This window comes from Galleria mellonella, unplaced genomic scaffold, assembly GCF_026898425.1.
Source record: "Galleria mellonella isolate WM207_F2 unplaced genomic scaffold, CSIRO_AGI_GalMel_v1 utg139, whole genome shotgun sequence".
Taxonomy (NCBI): Eukaryota; Metazoa; Arthropoda; class Insecta; order Lepidoptera; family Pyralidae; genus Galleria; species Galleria mellonella.
In genome coordinates, this window is record NW_026441995.1 from 246,628 (window position 1) to 267,733 (window position 21,106).

A 21,106-nucleotide genomic window follows, 5' to 3' on the forward strand; every position below is an offset into this window, starting at 1 on the left:
ATCAAATAAAATAAGTCTGATTTCTTGTTTGTTATGCTACGACAGTTCCACTGAATTATTAGGACTTTGTAATCCATTGTGAGAAGTTAATAATTGAGAAAATACATTGTAAATGGCATCGTTGGACGGTGGTAAATTTGTTTGTATCATTTTCGATTGCGATAACACTTTAATAAGCATGAGAATAATATCAAAGATGGATTGATTATTGTCAATATTATTTGATGATAATGCACAACCATTAGAGGGAGCAGGAATATTATATTCCTTAACTATGGCTTCATGGGCAGAACGATCATATCCTTGTTGTGCTTTTTGAGGAGAGCGTGGTTTAAGTGTAACTGTTTTTTTATATGATGATTGAATATGTGGTAATGATGATTTCTCTTTGAGGAAAGAAGATTGAAAATGAGATTTATTAGATAGAGATGATGATGTTAATACATCTGAATATAGTTTAGAAGTGGGAGGATGAAATTTTGATGCTTCAGCATAAGAAACACAACTGTGGGCCATTGTTTCTTTAATGGCTTTCTGACGTGCATATTCAGGACATTTCTTACTAATTGCTGAATGAGAACCATTACACAAGATACAAGAAACATTTTCCTCATCTACTTCACATTTATCACCTGTATGATTTTGCCTGCATTTATAACACCAAGGATTTGAACGACACTGCATCTTGACATGTCCGAACCTACAGCAGTTATAGCATTGGATAGTGGGGTAAATGTACAAATCTACAGTTAATGATGTGTAAAACATAAATACTCTTTTTGGTAATATTTGTCCATCAAAAGTAATAACAATGGTTTCAGTATTAATAAAACCTGGTTGTCCTTCATTAATGGTCTTTTTCTTAATTCTTCTGGTTTTTAGAATTCTCCCACAACCTATAGGTACTGATATATTTTGGATTACTTCCTCTTCTGTCCAATCTTTAGGAATACCCCTCACAATTCCCATACGGGTTACATGGAAAGAAGGTATAAATGCCTTAAAATTATGTGTTTCTAAGTGACTATTATTTAAAAATGCATTTGCATTTTCAAAATTTGAGAAAGAAAGCGATAAACGGTTTCTTCCTATTCTTTTGAGGCTACCATTCACTATATTATTTATCTTATTAGTGTGTAAAAAGCGACCAAATGCAATAGGATGTAATGTAGTGTTATCATTAGGATGTGTTTCATTTTTTTGTACATGAACGACATAAGGAGCTACATCCTCGGCATTGTACAAAGTTCTGCTTAAAGTACTGGGTGGAGAAGCAGGTTTAACAGACTCGGTATTATTTACAACTGGTATTGATACTTGAGTTTGATTCTCATCCTCAATACATTGACAATCACTATCTTTAATTTTAGATTCGAGACCTTTGGTGTGCCTCCTTCGTTTTTTATTGCAATGTTTGCAAATGCGACGTTCGCCACGTACTCGCTTACGTTTAGAACTTGCAACGCTAGAACCATCTGTGTCCATACTAGATTCACCCAATATATCAAAACTATTATTAAATGGGATAGTTATATTTGCAGACACCTGGGGGGTTGTCCCCCCAGGGTCTATAGGTGGATCCATAATGTCTAATTAATATAGGTAATTTACTTACCAATATTTACAGCAACAAACACTATTACTACAAAATATACAATTATATATACAATCTAATACACAATATATAAATAAGACTAATCCTTATATAATTAAAAATAAAATTAATTTAAAGAAGATCAAAAAACACTCCCGCTTTTTTAAACGTTTCCCGCGCTTTTTTCGACTGACACATTTGTCAGTGGCAGTAATAGTATTAATTTATGCAAAATAGCAAAGCAAAGGAATTAAACCATACAGCCTGATCTGCAGTAGAAAGTTTGTATTTATATGCCTGTAGTATTTCCATGTTTTAATAACAATATAATAATAATACTTTATTATTCAGACTATAATTTGGTTCATTTTATTAGTAACAATTTTCTTACAAACTATGATAGTAAAAAAAAATCCTTATTTGCTCCGTATAATTGGATATCGGGCACATACGTAGGGCATTTACAGTTAGCCTTAATTATTAAATACTCTGTAATTTTCTGTTTTAAGAACGCAAAGCTATATCTTTTTCAGATACATTTGTTAAATTTGTTACATACTTCATAATCTAAATAACAAATCATTAACATATAATCATGTCTTATGAACAAGTAAAAATTTTATTGATTTAGTTATTATTCACTACAGAGTTACTTTTATACTTCTGAGAAAAGAAAATTACAGTAATTATAACATTATAACAGTCATTAACATTCTCTTTCTATGGTCTCAGGTATTAGATTGAGTCTATGGATTTAATAATATAAATTGGAAAAGCGCGCCAGCGCGTCAGTTTTGAAATTTGTGGCTCGATTAATATCGCATAGAGAGCTAAAGAGTGACTTAACTAGATAACATGAACGAATTAGAAGATACGGAAATATTTCTACCATTTAATCTTAAGAAGTATGAAAGTCAATTATCATCACTTGGTAAAAAAGTATTGGGTGTTTTAATAAAACAACAAAATACAGGTTTGATAATAATAGCTTTATAAGTAAGCTTTATTATTACATATCAGGGTCATCTGTGAAACAATTATTATAACAAAATATTTCATTTTTTGTATAATAACAACAAGTAGCAAATCATATGAGGGAATGTACTAGTCTATAAACTCCACAGCTCGTATGGATATCACAGAACACAACACTGTGACGTTTATTCGAGGATTAAGTTGTTAAAGTTGTTATTATTGACAATTTTATTTATACTTGATATAATGAAGCATGAGCACTTGCGCCGAGCAATAAAAAACACGTATTTAAATCCACTTATACTTTTATTATATTTATCTATTACAATTTCCTCAGCCATATATATTACTTATTTTACACACACACCAGAGAGAATCATACCGTAGAGAGAGCCCTTTCGCTCTCTCTACCGTAACTTCTCTTTCGTTGTCTATGCCTAATGTTGCAATTATTAAAAATAATAATTGTGGATGCTGGAGATACAAAACAATTAAACTCAACAAGTTATACCCATGTATACCTTGCCGTACTTTTCTGCTACTTATAATTACATTCTACCTGTACACTTAGAGTCATATTGTTTAACCTTGTACTGCTGGGGGGAAAGGATTGTTAGTAATGTGAACCACCAGTCTCGTTGCTAGCAATATATTCTGACAGGTCGACTTCCACGTGGTCCCCTCTGGAAAATCACTTGTTTTTTTAGTGGTAATGATAATAATGAAATAGTAAGGTAAACCCGCCAGCGCTGTCGGGACATCAGTGATGGATAATAAGTGACGATGAAAGCAGGTCAGTTCGCCCATCATGAAAATTCAATAAAAAAAAAAAAATAATCACGATCGTTTTCAAGGGAAACCGCGTGGAGGTAGATCTGATAGGGTATATTTCTAGCAATGGGGCTGTAAAACCTATTACTAACAATCAATTCCCTCACAACTATCTCGTTTAAATTCTTGTGAAATTAGTCACAATAGGCTAACTGACCTTTCTCTATCTCACCTATCGCTCATTGAGACCCCATCGGCGTATAGCGATAGCATGAGCAGGTTATTGTTGTTAAATCTTGATGGGGGGGGGGAAGGGATTGTTAGTAATGCGGACTGTCGGTGCCATTGCTAGCAATATGTCCCACAAGGTCGACCTTCACGTGGTCCCCACTGGAAATCATCGTGCTGAATTCCTGGTGTATTCTTCACGATGGGCTAACTGATCTGTCTTTTCATTCTCACCTATCACCCCTCACTGGTGCCCCGCCAGTGTATACCGTTAGGGCAGGTGGGGTAACCATTTCATTATCATCAATTGAAAAAAAACTTTGCACTGGTAGTCCCCACTATGTTTTGTTGATTGCTACGGTAAAACAAATATGTACCTGCAATATATATAGATCATAAGTAAATCGTAATCATTTCGATATTAGGGAATCTTTAGCGTATTTAAGATTATTTTTCAGGTCTGACTTTGAGCAGCATGTCTCGTATGGGAAAATGGTTTGTGTAGTAGATAGTCTCGGTTGGTGACGCGGGGCTACCGTATCCGAAATATTTTGTGGGATACTTAGGCACCAATATGTCTATATTTTCGAAAACCCGCGAATCACCTATCTTTTAATGTAAAACAGATAAATATTGCTGAACGATTATAATTTTCTTCCTTATTCTTAGTGTTACTAGATTTAGACCATACCTGTTGCAATGATCTTGAAGGATCCGGTTCTGGTAGACGTATTCTATTATTATTCTTCGGAATTAGTTCGGGAATTAGTAAAATCAGTTTAGTGTTTGGTAAATACGCATGGAATGAAGATGATTGTAGGTGTTAAATTAGTGCAATTAGGCACCTTCTTTATTTATATTTAATTTTATGTGACATTTGCATGCTGTTCTGTAATGGCTAAATAGGCTCGAAACTATGTAATATAAGAACACCGATACCTACACTATTTAATGCAAACAAATTTATTATTACAGGAAGTGTCTCGAGCAATACTGGCCGTAAACAACAAACAAAACGGAAGAAAGGAGTATTATGGTTTGTGCAATTACTCTTTAATACACCAAGAAGTAACTTGATTACATAATTGTATACTATTAAGAATCTTTGGAATTAAAGTGAATATTGTAGGTGGATATAGAAAATAGCTGTAAAAAAGATAAAAAACTTTGGCGTTCGGTTCTGTTCTGTCTATCGCGTATCGGACTTATGATAGTGTAAAACTATTTAGAAATGACTTTGTCTTGCTCTTTCCTCTATCCATTGTTTTTTTTAGGTTTAGAGATTCTGAAATACCAAATACATGGCAAAATTATGACACAGAGATGGATATTTTAAACAATATCGAAAAATCTTATCATTTTAATACTTACAATATGCCAGAAGTATACAAGTCCACTGATCTTGTGCAGACTAGAATTGAGGATGAAACTACAAATATCGATAAAATATCAAGATTCGATCCGTTAACATTATCACCGACTACACGTAATACCGATTTCATGGATACTAATAAATTTGCCACAAATGCAACAGAATCGAATAATTATAATGCTAATATGAAAACCATCACCTGGAATGAGTTTTTCGATACTGAATTACTTGCAGAAAATACTGATGAAACTACTTCTAAACAAAACAGTGTAAATAGTTTGAACTGTTTCGTAATAAAGGACCAGATCGAGAACATGAATGATTGTAACTCTAATAACTATGAAAACAACGGTGACATAAATATAAAGACGAAAAAACGTAAAACAACAAATAAAAATACTGACAAAGTTTTAATTAAAATCAAGAAAACGTCTGAAAGTAAACACAACTTTAAAAAAGAAAAGTATACAAAGGCGGTTAAAAATTGGTTATATGATGTAGATTCCCAAAATCCAGTTGAAGAAGGAAATGATGTAGTTGCTAGTCGTATACAGGCTCCTGATGAAGTAGTATTACATAATACTAAGAGCAAAGTATTCACTGAAAATAATATCAAAACTGGTCTCAATAAAAAAATGATTCAAGCACAATTAGCTAATAAGGATGGTGTGATGAAATTTAGAAAACCAAAAGAAATATCAACGGAAAATTGTGGTCTTACCATTGAAGATACCACACCTATAGATAAATTAGAAAGTATTAAAGAGATAAAGAGTAAATCCAAGTTTGTAGCCCCGATAAAGGTGCAGATTCCTGTCGAGGATGTCAAATATAATGTAATAGTTTTAGATCATAACAGCAAGATATGTAGTTTTCCAGATGCTAATGAAGTATTTGTAACCTTAATATACAGGTATAATAATAGGTTATTAGTTGTAGTCCAATTAGAAAATTCAATTCTATAGTCGAGTTAAGTGAAACTTTAGTTTGTCATTTCAAATTTTCGATATATCTAATATTTTTTCTCAGCAACGGATTTTGTCAATTAAACAGTCAACACACGGAAAATGACTGCGTTATAGAAGGCATGATGTTCTGTATTGACGATACATTCTATTACGTTAAAATGGACGCAGAAAACTTCAGGTCTTAGTATTTATATATTCTTTTAATAAACTTATTATTTTAGGTACTTATGTTATTTAACATTCAATTAAATTTTGTTTTCCAGTGAAATGGTAAACGATGTTTTAGAAAACAAAACGGTTAATTGTTACGATGCTAAAAGTCTTCTCATTTTATTAAAATTTCAATTTAACATACAAGCAAAGTTTACAATAATCGATGCTAAGGTAATGAATTATACATTAGGTAATATAGTGACCTTGTAAATTAAACAAATCTTTACAATGGGTACAATATAATGATTTACAGATCGGAGGCAGCCTTTTCGATCCAGACAATCCTCCTGAAAGTTTTGTAGATTTACAAAAACAGCTTTCTGTTACTCCAAAGTACACAATTGCGAGCGAATGTGTTTTGCAAAAGACGGCCTGGTACATAATGACGCTAAAAGAGTGTGTAGTGAGACTTAGCAGTCTGCTCAGGGAGCAGTCTTTGTGGAGAGTGTTCATTGAAATCGAAATGCGCTTGTTACCTATAATCGCTGGTAGGCTGCTGGAAAATATTTCTTTTCTCCAAATCTAGCGCATTGCTTTTATTACTTTTTTTATTAGAATAAATTTTGGCTTCTTTACCTATTACTATCGTTCTTTGAGCTGAAACTTCTAGACTGTAATCATTATAAATAGCTAAAAATAATATCGTCGAATAAAGCAAATAATTGTTGAGGTTTCCATTCTGTTTGTTTATTAATATATATATATAATATATATATATATATATATATATATATATATATATATATATATATATATATATATATATAGAGATGGAGCATCGAGGCATAACGGTTGATATGGAGAAGTTGAAGGTAATGGAAGACATATTGCTGACTAAAATAAAGATGGTGGAGGAGGAATGTTACAAGGTGGCCGGGAGGAGTTTCCAGATCAATTCGCCGGCGCAAGTGCGCGCCATACTGTACGACGAGCTGCAGCTGGACACAAAATGCAACATTAAGATAAGAGAGACCATTTGCAAAGGCGCCAAGTCCACCTCGGAGTCTATGGTACTTATAAGATTTTATTAAAATTCAATGATAATATCTAAGTATTTCTTGTAAAACAATAACTTTTGGTTATTTTCGACTGTAATAATAATGCAATTTTTCTTCCAAAGTACAGTGGAAAATGTGTTGATTTTTTTTTATGAAGAGAATGGCAAACAACAGATGCCTGTTGTATATAGCGTGCCATTAACACGTCCAATGTACGACCAACTTTTGAAACAATAAAGTAGATAAAATAATATGAAATGAATTTATTTTGTTACAATGAAGGTAGTTTTAGATGGAAGAGGTTTACGTTTCCTATATACCTACATTTTGCTTTTATGTCGGCGTGCAAATGCAAATTATTAACAGTATGAGAAAAATTACATCTATTCTATACTATATTTCCTTTCATTAGTCATATAAATCAAATACATACATAATTTATTACAGTAAACAGAAAATTTATAGCAAAAGTACCAATTATGTACATCTCCAGTATAGGTCAAGTACGTTAGTTTTTTTTTTAGTAAAATATTCATTAGCGTTATAAAAATCCATTAAATAACAGCCAATCCTCAAGTTTACGTTTAAACACTGTATTAGCTGCTATTTCTCTAGATAGTATTTATAAAATGTGCTAATTCTTGTTATATATTTTTATTTATTAATTATATTAATTGTTAGTAAAAATACCGTCTGTTGACTTGATGTAATATGTCTTTTTTTGTCCTATTTTTTTTTAATACAACTTAGAATGGCAAACAAGCTGACGGCCCATCTGATGGAAAGTGGTAACCGTCGCCTATAGACATGAGCTGTACCATGGACATAACCGAATATACTATTTCGCCCATGATACACCCCATGCGTTGCCATTCCTGAGGACTCAGGTGTTATTCCTCTGTACCCAGTAAATTCACGCCTTACCCCATCCTTCAAACCGAAACACGGCCATGCAAACACAACTGCTTCACGGTTGAAACACGAATGAGACAGAGGTGGCCAAGCAATCGACTTTTGTACAAAGTCTCCCTCTGGTTAAATTGTTTATAATTTTTTTTTTATAAATAACTACAATTGTCGTTGTATGTAAAAAGGACAAACAAACAAATAGAGATGACAATACTGAGTCGCACAAACTAATAATTTTTACTGGCATGTCTGATACTTGAAACCGGAACAGCTTAAACTTGCGAGACTTAAAATGGAGTTCGCTTTAATTTCGTATATTGTAAATTTTGTATTCGACGCCATAGCTGCGCGGACTGGTGTCGGTGCACCCTCTTCCTAACCTGATATTGGTATACCGTCACTTGTACAAAGCGCACGCTACGTTTCTGTCCGGTATCGCGCAACACGTCGTCGACGGCGTCCTCAGACCAACATGGTGAGATTTGGATAATTCTTTTTGTAAATGATAATGTTTGACAGCTCCCGTATTACTCTCATCTTAATTTTGCTATTTTTTTTTAATTGGAGTCGTGTTTTCTTTGCGGAGAGAAAACTTTATGATTAGGTACTGCTTTATCACTAGTAATTATCATATATATTTTTTCTTTTTTTTTAATAGATGATAATGAAATGGTAATCCCGCCTGCGCTAACGGTTTACATTGGCGGGGCACTAGTGAGGGATGATTGGTGAGAATGAAAAGGCAGGTCAGTTAGTCCATTGTGACTAATTCAACGGTACATTAGTCACGATAGTTTCTAGGGGGAACCGCGTGGAGGTCGTCCCAAAAGGATATATTGATAGCAATAAGGACTAACCTCCCCATTGCTAACAATCCCTTCCCCTCACTAGTATCATGTTGAGAGATGTATTATTTTATCATAATAAAGAAATTTAACATTGGTGATAAAACTATGAAAGCATACAATCGTGGGCGAGAGGGGGGGGGGAAGGGATTATTAATAATGGAATTAGCAACTTTATTACTAGCAATACACTCTATTAGGTCGATCTCCTCGCGGTCCCCCCTGGAAACTATCATGATTGATTTATTAGTGAATTTGCCACAATGGGCTAATTGACCTGCTTCATCTTTACCTATCATCCCTCACTGGTGACCCGCCGGTGTATACCGATAGCGCAGGCGGGGTTACCATGCCATTATCATCCATTAAAAAAAAACATTCGTGTGCAGGGTGCAGACAGCGGCGGCGACGGGCCGCATTGCCTCCAGTAACCCGAACGTGCAAGCGATACCCAAAACGCCCTTTAGCCTCAATGCATTTCCTGAAGGCGACAAATGCAACGATGGTATGCGCCAATTTCCTTTATTTTTTGTTTAACTTTGGTAGTATTGGTGACGGTATACGCTGGCGGGGCACCAGTGAGGGATGATAGGTGAGGAGGAAAAGGCAGGTCAGTTAGTCCATCGTGATGAATACATCTGGAATTTAGTACGATGGTTTCCAGGGGGAGCCACGTGGAGGTCGACCTGTTGGCGTATATTGCTAGCAATAGGACTGAAAGTCCGCATTACTAACAACCCCTTCCGCCCACATAGTCCCATTAGCTGGAGTCTTCATGGAGCTTCACAGTTCGCATCTAGTCAGGACTAGTACAAAAGGAGGTAGATTTGAAAATTTTAAAAACTTGATAAATTTAGGTCACGTGACTAAAAACTGGTCCGTAAAGTAGGTTTTTTTTTTGTAATGGATGATAATGGCATGGTAAGCCCGCCTGCGCTATCGGTATACGCTGGCGGGGCACCAGCGAGGGATGATAGGTGACAATGAACGCAGGCCCGTTACCTCATCGTAACGAATCCCACTAGAATTAACCACGATAGTATCCAGGGGGAAACGCGTGGAGGTCGACCTGATATGGTGTATTGGTAGTAATGGGGAAATTAGACCCCATTACTAACAATCCTTTTCCGCCCTGTAAATTAACTTCCAGCAGCAGTATTACCGAACCGATACGACAACATAACCTTCAAGAAACCATATTCCTTTTTAAATGTCCGGCAGCACACCTGCAATGCCGTAGGTATTGTGGGTGACCATGGGCGGCGGTAGTCACTTACCATCAGGTGAGCCGCATGCTCGTTTGTCCCTGTGTTGTAAAAAAAAACCCTTGGCCAATGGCCATTATATTCTTCTCTTCTGGGGAGAGTTCTGTGTCTACTAATGGAATGTCAGCAGTTAAACCAACAACTATTGTTTTCTGTCGTAAAAATCTCGGTTCTTTTTTTCTTCGTGATTTCTGTCACTATCTTTGAGGAGACAACTTTCTGACCTTTTTTGTATTTGTGTCTGTGAATTTGTAACTGAGTTTTTTTTTTAAGAATCTCAGTTACTGAACTTCCGCTCCGTGTACGTGGCCCGCGAGGGTTGCGTGCTTCTCGCCGCCGACTTCAAACACGTGGAGTGCCGAGTATTCGCCTACATAGCGGGCGACACCGTGCTTCTCGACGCGCTCAAGTCCGGAGACGACATATTTAGGGTCCTCGCTGCTAAGTGGTGAGATTTTATCATCCTTCAACAAGTCATTCATTCTCTTTTTCTGCAAATTAACATAATATTATACCGACGGAGTACTACGGTAATACAGAGTTTTTAAACCATATATCGTCATAGTCGTAGAATACTGACGGATCTATATATGTAATCTTTGTCAGATCCGTCAGTATTCTACGACTGTGACGAAATTTTTTTTTATTGGATGAAAATGGAATGGTAACCCCGCCTGCGCTAGCGGGATACGCTGGCGGAGCACCAGTGAAGGGTGATAGATGAGAATGAAAACAGGCCAGTTAGCCCGTCATGATGAATCCATCAGGAATTAATCATGATAGTTTCCAGAGGGAACCGCGAGGAGGTCGACCTGGTTGGGTATATTGCTAGCAATGGGATTCTCAGTCTCCATTACTAACAATCCCTTTCCCCCCATTATGACGATATTAGATACAAGAGACAAGAGTCTTTAAAGTACTAATTTATTAACTAGATAAAAATTTTACATAATCAATACACTGAATTATAAGATTTATTCTTTAACTCTATTACAATTTTATATATCACTCTAATTTTTTTTTTATACAACTTAAACTTCGTATAGAAGTCATTTGCTTGGCCACCTCTGTCCCATTCGTGTTTCTATCATGAAAGTTTTATATCATGAAAGTGACAGACAAGCATACAACACATCTGATGGTAAACAGTCACTGTAGCCTATGGACGGCTGCAACACTAAGGGTGTCACATGCGCGTTGCCGACCCTGAAGAAACCTCAACATTCGTATACCCTTTTTGAAAATCCTTTTTATCGCTAATATATTGGGTAATAAGAGAATTATGAATGATAATAAGACAGAGGTCTGTCCTATTCGTGTTTCAACCGTGAAGCAGTTGTGTTTGCATGGCTGTGTTTCGGTTTGAAGGGTGGGATATAGCAATGAATTTACAGGGTACAGAGGAATAACACCTGAGTCCTAAGGAATGGCAATGCATTGGGGGGTATCATAAGCAAAACAGTATACTCTGTTATGTCCATGGTTACTACTCATGTGTATAGGCGACGGTTACCATTGTCCATCAGGTGGGCCGTCAGCTTGTTTGCCATTCTAAGTTGCATAAAAATTACTACAAATGCAAATGGTCCAGTAATTGGTCGAATCCGGGTCAGGCTGAACAAGTCGGAAGGGGAAGTGTCGAGCGAGGACCGGGAGCGCACGAAGCGCATCGTGTACGCGAGCCTGTACGGCGCCGGCACCAGGAAGCTCATGGACATCCTGCACGTCACCTACGAGCAGGCACTCACCATCCTCGCCAGTTTCAACAGTATTACATTCTTTGTTGTTGACGCTCTTAGCCTTGGTGTTTGTTTCCTTGTCTGATCCACGGTTTCTAAGGTGATGCGAAGAGAAACGCAATTTTTTTAATGGATGAAAATGAAATCGTAACCCCTTTCACGCTATAGGTATATACTGGCGGGACACCAGTAACGGGAGTGGGGGATGATAAGTGAGGGTGAAGCAGGTCAGTTGACCCATCATAATGAATTCATCTATAATTAACCGTGATGGGTTCCAGGGGGAACCGCGTGAAGGTCGACCTGATAGGGTATATTGCTAGCAATGGGGCAGTCAAACACCATTACTAACAATCCTTTTCCCCTCTGAGAAAGGCAGTATACACCAGAATGTCTGTAGTAGAGGCGAATGGATGAGAAAAACATGTTATGGCAACCCCAAACAATATGTGATATTTAAGAGTAGATTACGACACTTTTAGAGTTTTTTTTTAATGGATGATAATGGAATGGTAACCCCGTCTGCGCTATCGGTATACACCGGCGGGGCACCAGTGAGAGATGATAGGTGAGAATGAAGAGGCAGGTCAGTCAGCCCAATGTGATGAATACACTTGGATTTCAACACGATGGTTTCCAGGTGGACCACGTGGAGGTCGACGGACTTAACGGAGAATATTGCTAGCAATGGGACTGGTAGTCTGCATTACTAATAATCTTTCCCCCCACTTTTTTATTATGTGGTAGGTATGGTACAGTTACCAGAAGTAATTAAGTGACATCAGTTATAAAGACTGCATAGGCATTACTGAAAATGGGTGAAACATCACCTTTTTTAATTCCTTTGTCACAGGTTGTCACCTAGCTAGTACCTCCACGTTGTCCTCCTTATGGGCTAAGTGACCTGCTTTTTCATTTTCATTTGTCATCTCTCACTGATGGCGGGGCTGCCATTCCATTATCATCTTTTAAAGTACCTAGCTAGTGAAATAAAGTCTATGCTTTTCTGTTAGAAGCGTTCATATTGCGGTGGTTTATCCTCAGAAGAATTGTGTGCTTGTTGCCAATTTTCCTTCCGCGTATCAGGACGATTTCCGTCGCTGAAGTCGTTCGGGCGCAGTGTGGTGTCGCAGTGTGAAGAACAGGGAGGGAGTGTGGTGACACCCAGCGGCAGAAGGCGGCAGCTGCGGGGGCTGCAGGCGGTGGCGGGGGCAACCGAGCTGAGGGCGCAGGCCGAGAGGCAGGCTGTCAACTTTGTCGTGCAAGGTCTGTAGATACTATATGAAATATCCGCGTATCTCAAAAAAAAAAAATATTACGAAAGCTTAGATGTGTTGAAAGACTGGAAGACAAATTTTTAGGGAGAGTTTGATAGGACGTTGTTTTATAGTGGACCTATGAGAGAGAAGAGAGAGAGATGAAGGGGCAGTAGAGGCCTTTAGCACCCACTCTTAATGTAGCTCAAAGATATTGGCATTTAGTAGTTATCTTAGCATAGAATGGGGTCAGTAAGCCGATGCACGTCGCATTGTGTGCTCGTCTTATGCCAATTTTCCTTGACGTATCAGGACGATTTCCGTCGCTGATAAGTCGTTCGGGCGCAGTGTGTTGTCGCAGTGTGAAGAACAGGGACAGTGTGTGGTGACACCCAGCTTGGCAGAAGGCGTATATGCAGTTAAGGCATGCTTGCCTGTTGTCTGCAGGCGGTGGCTTTTTAGAATGTTGAAGGTCTTCCATTCCTTTTGCTGTTTTTTTTTCACATACTCCTCTGAGGGGGCGCAAGTGCAACATATGGTTCGGGACCTATCATTTTTGATTCTGATGCTCGCCAACTCATCGGCCATTTCATTACCTTTAATCCCAATATGTCCAGGGACCCATATCAAACTAACCCTATTATGATACTAGTTTTATAGTATGCCGCTTATCTGCAATTGGTAATCTGTTTGCTGTACTACAATATGTATGTAATATTACGAAATGCTTAGATCAATGTAAAGGTAGACGGACGAGGCGGAGATGTCATGGAAGACAAACGGAAAGGGTCCGAGGGAGAGTTTGATATTACGTAGTTCTTTTATTACAGTGGATGAAGTATGAGAGAGAAGAAAGAGAGATGAAGGGGCAGTAAAGGCCTTTAGCACCCTCTCTTTATGTAGTTTAAAGATATTGGCGTTAGTAGTTAATTTATAAATGTTGCAGTTAAAAACGGTATAAAATGCGGGCTTCATGGTATTGACACCATCCACCACTAAACCTTTAGAAAATACAATTTTTTTTATGCAACCTAGAATGGCAAACAAGCTTTTTGACGGCCCACCTGATGGAAAGTGGTAACCGTTGCCTATAGACATAGTCTCTTTCTATAAATGCTTGGAGTTTTACCATGGACATAACAGAGTTAATATATAAATACAGTGAAAAATGTTTCGCTTGATGATAACACCATCCCTACTAAACCTTTAGAAAATGCTAAAGTTTGCCATTCATCTGAGGGTCTTCAGGTGTTATTCCTCTGTATCCCTTCAAACCGAACTGCTATATTCCACCCTTCAAATCGAAACACAGCCATGCAAACACAACTGTTTCACGGTTGAAACACGAATGGGACAGAGGTACCCAAGCAATCGACTTTTGTACAAAGTCTCCCTCTGGTGAGTGATGATGATGATACTAAGTAGTAGAATCTTTAGTTGAAAGTGGTGTAAACACAGCAGAGAAACTCTGGGACGCTAATGTGTATTGTAATGAAAATTACAATCCATGACTTGCTGCGGTCGATGTCACGTGGCCGGTTCACTACAACAGGTTCGGCGGCGGACATATGCAAGACGGCGATGATAGTGACCGAGCAGCGGCTGCGGTGCAGCAGCCCGCCGCTGGCCGCGCGGCTGCTGCTGCAGATACACGACGAGCTCGTGTGGGAGCTGCCTCACGCACACCTGCACACCGCTGCCGGTACGTATGTTTATTTATTTATTTATTCTGTATTGTACACAAAAAAATACAAACATATTATATATATATAAAATAAAGATGTACAACATGCGAGCTTAACTCTGTAAGAGTTCTCTTCCAGCAAACTCTGAGTGGAAAGGAGCGTTAATTATTAGCGGGCAGTGTGCGTACAATAATAGAAGGAAACATTATAGATGTTTCTATTAAGAAATAATAAATATATTGACATATATAAGTAACTCATATAATTAAAATCAAAATACATACATATCTGTATACAATAATACATATACATATATATGTACATAAACATAAAATATCTGTTTACATATAAAATAGGTACATATACATACATAGACATAAGTTTATGGGGACAGAAGATGCTCTTTTAATCTACTCTTGAATATATTCAGCGATTGACTTTCACGAATATGTAGTGGAAGAGAGTTCCATAGTTTACAATACTTTACGTGGAAGTTTATACGTCTACATTATTCAATGATTTTATTATTGGTTATTTTTTAATGTAAATGCAGCAGCAATCCTTTTTAAGCTATTGATTTACGACGGTGGACTACTAGTGAGGGATAATAGGTGAGGTTGGGAGGAAAGGGATTGTTAGTAATGGGGTCAAATTGCCCCATTAGGGGGGGGGAGGGATTGTTAGTAATGGAGACTGAGAATCCCATTGCTAGCAATATCGACCGACCCAACCAGGTCGACGTCCTCGCGGTTCCCCCTGGAAACTATCATGGTTAATTCCTGATGAATTCATCATGATGGACTAACTGGCCTGTTTTCATTCTCACCTATCACCCTTCACTGGTGCTCCGTCAGCGTATCCCGTTAGTGCAGGCGGGGTTGCCATACCATTTTCATCCATCAAAAAAAATTGCCCTATTGCTAGTAATATACCCTACCAGGTCGACCTCCTCGCAGTTCCCCCTGGAAACCATCGTGATTGATTTATTATTGAATTAATAATAATAACTAGAGCTGATTTTATTTGTCATATTTTAGGTATTATAAAGGAGGCTATGGAAAATTGCGGTTACGAGTGCGGACTGGCGATCAGGCTGCCGGTGGCGGTGTCGGCCGGCCGCAGCTGGGGCGAGATGCGCCCATTCGAACACACATAGACACGTTTTCAATACATAACTTTATTAAGCATACGTAGTTTCACTATTACAATAAATAAATATATAAAATTCAATTCAATAGTATAAAATTCAAGTATTTCATTTATACATACATTATTGTTTACCGCAGCTGTTCCTAAACATTTAAAGTAACAGAACATTTGTTCATGACATAAAACCTTTTTGCATTGCTTATAAAGCTATTCGAAATTTCAATAAATATATATATATATATATATAAAATGACAGATAAAAATTTAAGATGAGATGTTATTGAAAACTAGGCAGCATAGTCTCCGACCTTAGCCTGTACCAAAACGGAACAATCGTACTAAAAAAAAAATTAAAGATGAGAAAATTTCATTATGGCGTTTTATTTATTTTCATAAATTAAACTATGATTTATACAACACTCGTGATGTGTTTACAATATTCAGAATCCTATAACCAAATTATTATCGTTTCCACCAAAGGTTATATTAAATTTAAAATAATATACTTGTAGAGAGTTCATACAAAATTTTATGATCATGGATTTTTGCTTGTGTTGATATTTACAAGTTATTTACTTAAATACACGTCAAAAACACAACCTTTTTTTATGCTATCCCTAATAATATTATGTTAAAGGGAGTCTGTTTGTTTGTTATTTTTCGGAGCCTTAATGGTTCAAGCAATCATTATGAAATTTGGTACACACATGCTATTTGGGATGTAGGACATGCCTGTACCAGTCAAAGCATAACATAAGATACGTCAATGTGATATTGCTTACAATATGTAATACAAACCGAAGTGCCTGCAAGTATATACAAAATTGATACAGTTTATTTGCATAGGACATTGTTAGTGTTTTATATCCTTCCATCTTTCTAAACAAAAAAAAAAAAATAACCTAAAAAGAGATCAATTATTAAGTACTCTCAATGTGCAGTGTGCAAACAAAGTTATTAGCATTCTTTACAGATGTGTTCTATCAGAAAACGAACACTTTTCCCAGAGAAATACGGGTCGAAAAACAAAAAGACGATTTGAATACTGTTTTTTTTACACCACTATGGTGACAAACAAACATACGGCTCGCCTGATGGTAATTTTCCATTTTGAGTGCCGATCATGCAATGTTTAGTGTACGTTCATACAGATCGGCTCGAGCTGTTATATGAGAATGCTCGAGAGCCAACGTAAAAGGAAAATGTAAAAATAAACCAATTTCCATGAAATAAAACTCTATTTTAAACGCGATCATAATCTACTCTCCTCTCAGAATCGGTCTGTGTGAACGAGCATTTAGTATTGGAGTCTTCAAATTTTATGTCATTTTTCGATCCAATTTCTTTAGGAAATATTTGTTACTAGCAGAACACATTTAAAATATGCTATTTCTATGTCACTTTGCAGTGCCTAATGACGAGAATGCGCGTCATTCACAAGACAACTTACATTTAAGAACAATAGCGAAATATAATTGGTTAATATTAACCCTTCTTTACATGATTTTTTTATTGGTGAAATAAATCAAGGTGATATAATTCATGTTCAAAATTCAAGGTAAAATTGTTAAAAAAACAAAATTTGACAGCTATGTTTTTTTTTTTCTGCAATGGACATTAAAAAGGTATCCAGACACGATTTACTTAAAGTGAAGTTGTTCTTTTATATAATTTTTGGGCATTTTCTTTTTTATACAATTTAGAACCATGGACATAACAGAGAATACTTTTTCGCCCATGATACCCCCATGCGTTGCCATGCCTGAGGACACAAGTGTTATTCCTTTTTTTTTTTTTTTTTTTTTTTTTTTTTTTTTTTTTTTTTACAACACAGGGGGCAAACGAGCATGCGGCTCACCTGATGGTAAGTGACTACCGCCGCCCATGATCACCCACAACACCAGCGGCATTGCAGGTGTGCTGCCGGCCTTTTAAAAAGGAATATACTCTTTTCTTGAAGGTTATGTTGTCGTATCGGTTCGGAAATACTGCTGCTGGAAGTTGATTCCAAAGAATGGTTGTGCGTGGAAGAAAGTGCCTTGAAAAACGCACGGTGGAAGACCGCCACTCGTCCAGATGATTGGGATGAAACTTTAGTTTGTGGCGGGTTGTACGGTGGTGAAAATCAGCAGCAGGTATCAATCCGAACAATTCCTCAGAACACTCCCCATGATAAATTCGGTAGAAGATGCACAGAGATGCAACATCTCTGCGCAGTTTCAGTGGATCAAGTCGGACAGTAAGGCGTTGACTATCGATAATTCGAGTCGCCCGACTCTGAATGCGGTCTAACGGAAGGAGTTGGTACTGTGGCGCTCCTGCCCACAGGTGAGAACAGTATTCCATATGCGGCCTGACTTGGGCTTTATATAATTTCAGGCGGTGTTCTGGCATGAAATATCGTCTCACCCTATTGAGCACTCCTAACTTTTTTGAAGCTATCTTAGCCTTCTCCTCCAGATGACCGCAAAACTGGACGTCGCAAGATATATCAACGCCCAGAATTCCTAGACTCGACTTTTTATCAAGGGAAGTGCCCTGAAAGTGAGGAGATACGACAAACGGCGTCTTTTTTGCGGTAAACGCGCAGACTTGTGTCTTTTTGGGGTTAAATTGGACAAGATTTTGTTCACCCCAGATCGAAACTTGATGGAGTGAAGTTTCGATTTCAGACACAAGTCTATTCCGGCACTCATCGGTATGTGCCCGCGAGATCTTTGCATGACCGGTATATAATGTATCTCCTGTTTGTCGTCTGCATAGCAATGAATATTACTTATCTGTAACATATCATTGATATGCAGAAGAAACAGAGTCGGAGATAGTACACAGCCTTGCGGGACACCAGCATTCAAAGGTTTTAAATCAGAGCATGCTCCGTCGACTACGACCTTAATGCTACGTTCCTTGAGAAAACTGGCGACCCAAATGCACAGTCTCGCAGGCAACCCAAATGAAGGTAGCTTTGAAAGCAGCGCTCTATGCCACACCCGATCAAAGGCCTTCGCGATATCCAGACTAACTGCTAAGGCCTCTCCCTTACTCTCGATTGCCACTGCCCATCGGTGTGTTAAGTAAGCTAAAAGATCACCGGCCGAACGTCCCTGTCGAAAGCCGTACTGGCGATCACAGATCAGCCGGTGCTCTTCTAGGTACCGGAGCAGTTGACGGTTAATGATGGATTCCATAACCTTCGAGAATAAGGAAGTGATAGCTATGGGCCTATAGTTAGCTGGATCTGAGCGATCTCCCTTTTTAGGGATCGGATGCACCAGAGCAGTCTTCCAAAACTTTGGGACTATGCCCGAAGCTAAGCCGAAAAAGACGCGTAAGAACCGGAGCCAACTCTGGTGCGCACGTTGGAGGAATACCATTCGACTTATGGATTTCGAGGGAGAAAAGTGCTCTACGCACTGAGCTATGCGTGAATTTAATGTCAGGCATAGAGCTCCTACAAACGTGATGGTCGGTGATGATTTCTCCCCGTCATCCAATGTCGAGTTTGACGCAAAGATGGATCCAAGAAGATCGGCCTTTTCCTTAGCGTTCTGGGCCAACGAGTCATCCTCCCTGCGCAATGGTGGAAAAGATGACTTACAGAAATTCCCTTGTGCAGCTTTGGCAAGAGACCAAGCTCGAGTTCCAGAGGGCAAACTAGCCAATCTCTTGCCAATTCTACTAATAACTTCGCTGTGGCTATTTTGAAAGACCTAGAGGCAGAGTTATACTTCTTTTAAGAGCACTGGTGTTAGGATCTCGCGACGCCACACCTTTAGCCCAGGCTAGGAAACTCCTGTTTCAGACGAGATGCTGTTCTACAAGAGGCTCCATACCAGGGCTGGGATTTCCCGCCGACGGGCACCACAGAGTTAGAATAAATAATTCCATTCCCTGAAGCACCACATCAGCAATGGAATCGGCAATGGCGTCGGGATCATCCAGTGTGAAGCAAACCTGCCTTCCATGGGTAAGATGCGAAAAAATCCGCATCTCATCCCAGTCTGCTGACCTGTAGTGCCAAACACGACGTCTACCCGTGGAACGTGGTGGAATCGGACTCATGAGAGGCACCTCGCTCCGCACCAGACTGTGATCCGACGATCCAAGCGGAGCTTCGACGGAAATCACATAGTTGTCTGGGTGGGTGGTCAGCAGAAGGTCCAACAGTGAAGGTGAATGGTCCAACACATCAGGTATTCGCGTAGGCGAGGAAACAAGCTGCGTCAGACCATAAGCCAAAGCAAAGTCATGAACAGATCTTCCCGCATAGTCGGTTGTACGTGAACCAAGCCATTCGGTATGGTAGGCATTAAAATCGCCAAGAATCACGACTTCAGCGGAAGGAATCTGTTCGAGCAGGGAATCTGTAGCCATTTGGACGTGCTCAATGAGTTGGTCGGTTTCGATGTTACCGCTGTGGGACCTGTATAGGCATGCATAGACTCGAGGATGGTCATTGCAGTCTACGCGCAGCCATAAAATAGACAGGTCCGTACCTTCAAGAGTTCCAAGGCGGCGACAGCAGATATCCTCTCTGACATACGCGCATACACCGGCACGCGAAACAAAACAATGTTCAAGTTTATAGCCCGGGTACGTCAGGTATGAAGTTTCGTTTGGAGAGGATATCTGTGTCTCCGTTAGAAAGAGCAATGCCGGCCGCGCCGTTTCTAGGTGGTGGTGGACAGCGTTTAGGTTAGAGTGTAATCCCCTGATATTGCAGAAGCTCACATTGAGCGAAGGGGATGCCGTAGAAATCTTGCTCCGTTTGCCCTTGGTTCCAAAGAGCGGAATTTTGCCCCCCCCAGAATACGCAGGGCAGCCCGAGCGTGGTTGCTCGAGAGAGGATTCTCCAGCAACATGGTTACTGGTACCTCCCTGGGGTATGTTATTTTTTTTTTTTAATTCCACTGCCATGGTTGCGTGTTGTAAGATAGGGGGACGGGGTTGGGGAAAGGATTTTAGGAATAGGAAAGGGATGGGTATGGGATGGGTATGGGATGGGCCTCGGACTCCTCACTCACCATACGGAATGTGATCGCACTGAAAGTGCAACCACTTAGCGTCGGTATTCTGTGAGGGTGTGGTACTTCCCCGGTCGAGCCGGCCCATTCATGCTGCAATATCTTATGGTATTAC

At 38.7% G+C, this 21,106-nt stretch overlaps 1 protein-coding gene across 1 annotated transcript; it reads left to right on the top strand.

Moving 5' to 3' along the window:
- Positions 1-14: 14 nt before the first annotated feature.
- LOC113519950 (DNA polymerase nu-like) lies at positions 15-16,028 on the top strand. The gene is made up of 14 exons (XM_052903352.1): positions 15-131; positions 4,544-4,604; positions 4,843-5,853; positions 5,970-6,086; positions 6,172-6,292; positions 6,375-6,609; positions 6,890-7,131; positions 8,373-8,503; positions 9,263-9,378; positions 10,412-10,586; positions 11,752-11,906; positions 12,964-13,143; positions 14,686-14,835; positions 15,856-16,028. The coding sequence occupies exons 1-14, from the start codon at positions 113-115 to the stop codon at positions 15,972-15,974; spliced, it is 2,832 nt and encodes a 943-aa protein (XP_052759312.1). The 5' UTR covers positions 15-112; the 3' UTR covers positions 15,975-16,028.
- The last annotated feature ends 5,078 nt before the right edge of the window (positions 16,029-21,106 follow it).